Source organism: Xiphophorus hellerii, chromosome 14 (genome assembly GCF_003331165.1).
Source record: "Xiphophorus hellerii strain 12219 chromosome 14, Xiphophorus_hellerii-4.1, whole genome shotgun sequence".
NCBI classification, from domain to species: domain Eukaryota; kingdom Metazoa; phylum Chordata; class Actinopteri; order Cyprinodontiformes; family Poeciliidae; genus Xiphophorus; species Xiphophorus hellerii.
The window spans coordinates 18,813,560-18,822,583 of NC_045685.1; the positions used below are offsets into that span (position 1 = coordinate 18,813,560).

At 38.4% G+C, this 9,024-nt stretch overlaps 1 protein-coding gene across 1 annotated transcript in view; it reads left to right on the forward strand.

Moving 5' to 3' along the window:
* The window catches only part of pcxb (pyruvate carboxylase b), a 378,906-nt gene extending 376,004 nt beyond the window's left edge, over window positions 1-2,902 (forward strand). The window contains exon 27 of the mRNA XM_032584098.1: window positions 1,159-2,902. Within this exon, the coding sequence (XP_032439989.1) occupies window positions 1,159-1,308 (150 nt within the window). The 3' untranslated portion in view covers window positions 1,309-2,902. The remainder of the gene's footprint in view (window positions 1-1,158) is intronic.
* Window positions 2,903-9,024: the final 6,122 nt, after the last annotated feature.

Here is a 9,024-nt window from a genome sequence, read left to right on the forward strand (position 1 = left end):
GATTTCGGCTCCACCGCTCCTGACGTGGTGATCCTTTTCAATACGACTCTGACATTTTCACAGTGTCAGCACAGCTGCACCAGTGTTTATCTTTAGTTTCCAAACCACACAATATATTGTATGTGACTGGAAACAACCAGGCATTTCCTAAAGAAGTAGGGACTGCTGCTCTAGAAATGCACCAATCAGATTAAAATCTGTCAGATTTTCTCTTAAATTAATCCACCAATTAAATACTAAAAGCAGATTGGTGCTTAGAAATAAAAAATATATTTTTTAATTTATTTATCAAATTTATCTTAAGTAAGAACTTCCTTTTCATTTCATGATTGCATCAGAAAATGTGTTAAATGACCCTTTTGGAGCTGAATGATGGAGATGTGATGCTTTTAAGTAGATAAACTCAATTTTAATACCTCGATTAAAGAACCTGCAAAACATTTTTTTCTCTTTTTATGTGCTTAGGCCAAACATATTTGGCCTCTGGAATCATAACCGGTCATAGCTGCATCCACGTATATTAATGGAAGGTTGAGTGGAAGGAAAAAGTGTAACATTTGTCATTTTCAGCAGCACTTGGCACCTGGACACACTACAGAAACAACTGATACCAACTTTTCTTAATTCTAAAAGACTCCAAAAACACAACAAAATGTATTTAAGGCTTATAAAAGTAGAACCTGCATTTGTCCATTTAGCACTTCAGCAGAACCACAGGCTGATCACCTTTCTCTATTTATGTGATTGGATAGCTCACTCTCTGAACAGTTGGCTTTTTTAAGCGCTAACCTTTGAGGGAGTCATCAGTCTTCCTGTTTAAACGGTTGTGAAATATATATAATATTGGTTATTATTTAATTTCTCTTTGGAATCAATAAAGTATTTTTGAATTTGAATTTATCGGCCATAAAAACAATATTAATGTCCGATATCATCATTGACCCAAACTTTCATTTTGGTGCATTCTTAATTTCTAATATTGTATTAAAAAGGCCTAAATAGTTCAATGAAAAATTAGCAGATTGTTCCAATTTCTAAGGTCAGAATAATTGATTACTAAAATAATTGCTAGTTGCTGCTCTAATCCTATGAAAATGAACTGAAATCATATTTTTAGTGATTTTCTAACTCGTAGATCCGACCTGTTGTTCGCTGCAGGTGGAGAAGGGTCAGCCGCTGTGCGTCCTGTCAGCCATGAAGATGGAGACGGTGGTCAACTCCCCCGTGAGCGGGACCGTCAAGGCGGTCCACGTGGAGCCGGAGGCGTCCCTGGAGGGAGACGACCTGATCCTGGAGATCGAGGAGTAGAGTGAGGAAGAGGGGGAGGAGGAAGGGAAGAGGAGAGGGGAAACAGGAAGTAGTAGAGCCGGCCCTCGGTTTGTAAATATTATGTTTAGCAAAGTGGTGAAGCTCTATGCATATCCTGACACCTGATGGATGTAGAAACAGCTTCACTAACCTCATTGAATATTTCAGGAGTGTGTTTTATATCTAAACCTACGATACATTCCACTGCACAGTCTTAACTACGATGAGCTAACCAGGTGAAACACTAACAGGGTCGTAAAACGCCAACTTGAAATTAACATTTTCCACTTCGTCGGATGCTGTTTCCATAGACAAGACCGACTCGGTTCGGTGTTTGTAGCTAGCAGCAATCTCTGGGGACGTATTAACAAATATCATGGATGCTTTTATCCTCACCTTTTGGCAAGAATTTGAATCCCTGAAGGTCGCGCTGCATTCTGGGAATGTGTAATCACTGCAAGCGTTTAAGGGTGGAAGCGTATTCACAAAGCACAACAAGTAACCAACTACAAATAACCAACACATCCTGTTACTGCATCAGTAACAGCATTGGAGTCTTTTTGTTTGTCCCAAATAAAATCTGAATCATTCATTTTAAAATGCCCAAACGGAACCGCTTACGCCCAACCTGTCGTATCGTTTGATGTCTCTGGTGGCATAAAACAAGTTTTGCCCTTTTCACTTTACAGCCAGGAAGCAATGAGCAGTTTTTATTGGGGATTTTTAATGCTTGGTTTAAATAGGATTACAGCATGTCACTTTAATGGGGTCACATGTTCTTTTTTTTTTCTTACCCCCACCAGCTTATGAATAAATTGTCAGTCAGATGATGTGAAATTAGCCGGGCTAATAGGAGGCCCTGGAGACTCCTGCTTGTCGTTATATTTCCGCGGCATGTCTGTGTGTTTGAATAAACAAGTCAAATCTGAGGATGAACTCCATGAGTCCTCAGAAGCACACCCCCTGAGATAAAAACCCATTCAAATCAGAGATGAAATATTCATGCTCACACACGCGCCTGCTCAAAAAATATTCCTGCTGGCCCCTGTGTGCCGCACGCATCAGAGGAAAACAAAGGCGAACTCTGCGAAGAGGGCGTGTCCCGGTAAAAACATGGAGATTAAATCACAGAATGAGTCTTAAAGTCGGTTACTCGGTGTTAAAGCTAGTCCTGGATGAATGTTTAAACACCCTTAAAGCACAGTTTGGAAACAAAGAGGTTACATATTTTTCTACTGTTTACAGTGAAGCAGGAGGAGGTTTTGAGAAAAAGCAGAAACATGAAACTGAGGCTTCATTTTGTGCTGAGTCAGCAGCCTTTTTGTTTTAAGCAGATGAAGACAGGATGACTGTTCTTGATTTGTTCCCTCCTCCTCTTCTCCTTACTTCCCCTCTATCTCATGTCTTCACCCTCCTCTCCCAACCATTTGCTTACAAGATATTTGCACATGCAAGACGATATTAATTAATGCAATAAATGTAAACTGTACCGTAACTCTGTACGTCGTAGCCAGCAGTGGCTCTTTAACAGCCTCACTCTCATGATGTACCCATATCTGTGAAAGAAAGATAATAAACTGGAGTAAAAGTAAAATCAGCTTCACTTTTTTCGGTTCTGTTATGAAATAAAGATGTTGTATATCGCTACGCTCTTGCTACATGTGAATGGTTTCATAAAATTATGAAATATGCTCAAGGTTTTTGTTTTAGTCTTAAACAAGCTGGGAAATAACTTAATTTGAAGACTACTAAATATCACAGGGGCTCTTAAAAACCGTAGCTAAAGGTAACAACAGCGACTAAATTATTGGTGGAAAAGTTTCTGAATTTCTCAAAATATAGGGCTGGACAATAAATCGGTAACGATATATATCGCGATAGACATGTGGAGCGAATCGCAATTTATACTATTCTATCCTAGAATATTCAATATATAGAATATTCACGGAACTCTCATCCAGAACTGCACAGTATTCTGGGAGATGTAGGCAGAGGAAAGGCTTTGGATGGTCAATCTCTCACTGCTAGCTAAACAAGGTTGGTGGAATCTACTAACTCACTCACTCTTGGGTTACCTAGCAACTCACTCTTTGGTTACCTAGCAACAACCTGTTGAGTAACTGGCGCAGCAGAAGTTTAAGTTTTCACCACTGTGCCTCATAACTGCTTAAAAACAAACAATGTGGAGTAAAAACTGCGGATAAGACAGGAAAGGTCACAGGACCAGTTTGGCAGATATTTAAAACAAAACCTTTATCGATAATGATCGATATCGACTGATATGAAACACTTATATTGTGATATAAGCAGCCCAGATATAAGCATGCCCAGCATGTTTAAAATATTCCAAAGAAAATGCAGTTTAGGAAGCTGAAATGGATGCAGTGCTAGTTGACACGCGATTGGCTGGTGTTTGCAAAGCAGCCAATCATTTTTCTGATGCTAATTAGCACCAAGTAAGATGGTGCCAATCCCTTAACATGGTTTCTACTCTGTGTATTAATGCGTACCAGGCTATATTTGGTGTTTGAACTATTAGAATAAGCTGCTATGAGCATTTTTATGCGAATTACTGTCGTAGTGATTTACAAGCAGCTTGCTGGAGCTAATTTTCTTCGTCATGGAACCAGGCCTGCTCATCAGTATTCAGCCTCTATCCGTCTCTGAAGGATTTCCTTTGCCTGGTGCTGTTCCCAAACTAGTGAATCCCTGTGTGCTCAGATGTGGATCTGCTGACACCTTGTTGTCTTTAAGCTAATTCTGGAGATCATCTGATACGGTGCTTATTACCCACTCTAAATCAGTCTAGTCTGTCACTAAACTGGCACTATTGATCAGCTGAAAATGTTTGGTGGAGAAGCTGATCAAATGTTTGCAGTAGGAACTGCTTAGAAACGGAGCGCTCTCACCTCTTAGTTCAGAGAGGAAACGCAGGCAGAGTTGAACAATATCCTGATGTGTAATTGGGACCAGATAGAAGCGCAGCCGCTATTTTCTGACGTTATGTGTTTTGACCCATTTATTTAATGAGCAAGATGACGGCTTTGATATCAGATCTGCATAACTGAATTGAGAGCTAGAGGGCAGCCTGGCTGATAACGGGGGACAAAGCAATAATTGAATCAGTTTGCTGAAGCATCGCCTGCATTCATCCAGTTTCAGATGAACGGAGATTAAAACTTGCAGATTCTTCTCAGGGCGTGAATAAAATCAGACACCTTCCTGAACTGTTATCCTTTTGAAGATGAAGTAAACAAAGAAACGCACTTTACATATAAAGTCAAGTAAAAATTATCTGCAGCACCTTGTAGTGCGTATTTGAAAAGGGAAACGATGCACTGTTTTTAAAACTATTTACAAATAAAAATATTAAAATTGTGATTTATATTCACTTTGATACCCCAAATGAAAACCAGAGCAACCCATTACCTCCGTTATAACCTAGTTAGTAAAGAGTCCGCCTTCCTGTCATTTAACTTGAACATAAATCCAGGTGTTTTTGAAGCTCTTGATCACTCACTTTCATTTTGGGCCAAATCAAAAATCTGAATGTTCTTAAAGGGCCGGTTGCGTCATAATGTATTCATAAAACCCACTGAAGTGTTAAAGTGTTTCTTAAAATTAAATATTAGACATATTTTCACACTGATTGTGTGGTGCTGATTTATAAATACTTGTAAGGAATTTTTCACGCTAATGTAACATTTTATTAATCTCCTTATCAAACACTTGACATCAAGTAAGTGATGTCAAGTGTTTGATAAGCCACTTGATGGCCACTTGAATCTAGACCTTTGCAGACACACTCAGACCAGCAGGATTGAGCATGACGGGTTTTGGAAAGAATAACGAGTAAAAATATTAGATATACCCCCAAAACATTGCAAAAAAATTAGAAAGCCATTCATTCATCCATCTTCCTTCCGATTCAGACGTTGGTGTTAGTCCGTTACATATGAACACATTGAAGTGTGTTGCTGTAATGTAAAACTGTGAAAAAGTTCACAGGGTATGAATACTTTTGCAAAGCGTGTGTGGCTGCTTGCAGCTTCCACCAACTGATTGGAGCTGATTGATGATTGGCGTTCATTAAAGATTGAAACACATTTACAACAACAAAAGAGTCCTAAATTCTCTCTTAATGAGGCCTCCGGTGGCTTCCTTGTAGTCGAAGCATTAATTTGTTTTAACTGAATATTCATGCATCTTTGATGATCACATTAATGGAAGGCCTTTTAATCTACAATAACAAGCTAATCTATTCCAAATCAAAGAAAGAATGAAAAGCTTTTTATCGTTATTCTTTTGTATCTTTTGTGGAAAATAATTCTGCAAAGGAGCACAAGCTGTCGCTTCTGTCTGTTTATGTCTGCTGTAAAAACTACAACCAAGACAGATGTCCAGGTATTTTTCTCCAGGTGTTTTTGTAAACACTTCCGTATCAGACCACAGTTTGCCAAGAGCCCTGAGGGACGCCTCCAAAGAAATCATGTCGTTCCGTAACACAGGTTACATAAAGTAGACATTTTAAAAGGAGGTGATGTTGTGCTCATATTTTGTCCCCAATCGGTATTCACCCAGCAGCTGAACAGAGCTTAAATGTCATATTTCATTCAACGTAAATATGTTTTTATGTCTCCAAATACTTTCCCTACTGTCCTAAATCCTCCCTATCTTCCAACAAGAATTTTTTGTTTCTGGAAAGTTGGATTATTTATGACAGGCAGCCAGCTCACTGAATGACATCTGCACATTTCTTTCAACTGCAGGACTCCGAAAACTTTAGCAAGCTGCTGCCAAGAGGTAAAACTGTCTATAAGCCGTCTGTCTATAACTCTCTCTCTCTTTATAACTCCACATCCACACTGCAAAAAACACAAAATCTTATCAAGTAATTCTGGTCTAGTTTCTTGTTACTTCAGGTACACTTGAAATAACAAAATACTAATTGATACGTAGCTTTTTTGTGAGATAATTTCACTTATAAGAGGGAAAATATCTTGTTATAAGTGAAATAATCTGCTTTGGTTAATCAATATTAAGGAATTAGTGACTTAAAACAAGTCAGTTTTGTCTTATTTTATGTGTAATAGATCAAATTTACTTAGTAAGATTTTGTGTCTCTGCAGTGCAGAAGTGGCTGATCTGTTTTCAGATAACATTTTCTGATAATAGGGATTGTTCACATTTTTCTTCTTGGTTGTCTTTGAGCTGCTTAACAAGCGACAACTTTGCACTTCCAATTAGGTCTGCTGCTGTGCTCAATGTTTTCACTGCAGTACTAGAAAACACACTTACTGGAGAAGAGCCTTCCTCGCTGTTTGCTGACCAACAGGAACTGTCACTGCCACACATTTGACTTCAATCCATCATCTGGAAATGGAAAGTGTGTGGTCATAACTGGAAATGTACCAAAACATGGCCGCCCGCTTGAACTGAGAGGTCAGAGAAAAGAAGAAGAAGAAGAGAGGGAGGAAGCTAGGATCCACAGCTCCGGTGGGAGAATCTGCCCACTTCAAAACTAGGTCATGAACTCCAGGAATCTGTTTCTATGGAGGAGAGGCGAGTAGAAAACCTCTGTTGGAAGATTTCTAAATTTCGCCATCAACACGAACATACTTACAGTTCTTAAAGGGACAGTGGTGTGGATATTAAGTGACTATATAGGCACATAGAACTATTTTGTTGTTGAAATGCTGTATGAAAAGTAAGTTAAAAGAAATATGGCTTTGCAATGTATTGCCTTGAAATTAGGCCTCTGTCTCTTTAAGAAACTCCTGCTCTTTCCGACTTCTGGATGTCATCACAACAATGGTCATGTCGTATGCCGTTTACAAGCATACATATGAGCGTTGGACTGAGAAATAGCTTCAGACGTTTGCTAATTGCTGCTGTCGCTAGTCTAGAGGAGCTGGGAGGAGGCTGGGGGGGGGGGTTCTGTCCTCGGCTGGGAACTGCAGCTCAGAGGAGGAGCTGTGTGGAAATAGGCATTGTTTTGTGAGAGCTAACGTTTAGGTATCCCAAAATGGCTGCCAGGAGAAAATCAAGGCAACACTCCAGGCTTGTTATTGATGATGAAATATCATTAAAAGCAAAGTTAAATCAAAAATCTTTACTTTTTGATGTAAAGCTAAAAAAAAGAAGTTAGATTTCACATAATATCCTCTAGGGCTGGATAATATGACAGAAAAATGTATCACGATAAGCGTTTCATATCAGTCGAAATCGATAATCATTAATTAGTCTTTTGTTTCAAAAAGCCAAAATAATGCCAAACTGGTGACATGACCTTTCCTGTTTTATCTACATTTTTCACTCCACTCTGTTATTTTTTTTTAATATTTTCAAGCAATTATGAGGCATGGTTACAAACCTTAAACTGCTGCTGCCCAAGTAACTTAACAGGCTGTTGCTAGGTAACCAAAGAATGAGGGAGTTGCTAGGTAACCAAAGAATAAATGAGTTAGTTGATAGTTCTGAACTGGAGTTCAGTGAAGTTGATTTTTCTTTTAGATGTATCATCTATTGACATTGATCTTGTGTCTACTGTGATTTACAACTCTGGAAAAATTAGAGGCCACTTAAAATGACCAGTTTCTCAGATTTTTGTTTTTATAGGTTTATGTTTGAGTAAAATGAACATTGTTCTTTTATTCTATGAAATACTGACATGTCGCTGAAATTCGATCAAACATTTAGTATTTATCTGCAGAAAATGAGAGATGATCAGAGTAACGTAAAAGATGCAGAGCTTTCAGACCTCAAATAATGCAAAGAAAACAAGTTCATGTTCATTTAGAAACAACAATGTTTTAACTCAGGAAGAGTTCAGAAATCCATATTTGGTGGAATAACCAAAGGAAAGATGGACACAGATTAAAACTGGAAGACCCTGTTAGATTCAGGCTGAAAAAGACTCGACATATTTCGGTTTTAATTGTGGAAAACATTTTATCTATCCATGCACAGTTCAGCACTACTTTGTGAAAACAAATTGATGCGTGTAGCTGTGCCATAGCAACACACACATGCAGCCGAATTACTGAAAACTGACTGGAAGCAGGCATGTAAAACTGATCCAAGGTAAGAAGCCCAGGAGACGGAGACTTCAGCCTGCAGAGGGAAGCTTTGACCGATTAAAGTCAGATTGAGGCAAATTAAGTAGATTCACGTTAAGACAAGTTCAGCGTCAGCACTTCTATGAAAGCTCTTCTCACTGCAGGGTGCATTCCTAAGCAGCTATTTATGGATGTGTACAGCAAGTTTTGTGTTTTTAATTCCCACCGGCCTTCACTGTGTGTATCTTTGCCCTGTTTTAACAGCAAAAGAGTTTGTTTGTTAAAAAACCCTTTACCAACATTTTTACTTTTCAGTGCTCATTGCATTTAAATGGAAGAAATGGGACTTAAATTTTAGGGGAAACCGAGGTAAGTTGAGCCCCTTGTTTCTAGGAAACGGTAAAAAATATTGATCATATGACCAAATAGCTAGGAGAAATCATCATTTAATGAAGTTTGTGAATGTAAAAACCTCCTGGGTAAAGTGGTTAGTCTTTTATTTCTTAACTGTTTTCCTTCTTGGAAGGAAATTTAGTCATAAATTTCATAGGAATTGTGTTAAAAGTAGATATTTTTAAATTTATGTTGTATGTGAATTGTGCTATGCATTGGTGAGATGGGGTGTAAATCGAAGATAAAATTGCTGAATTTTAGGTGT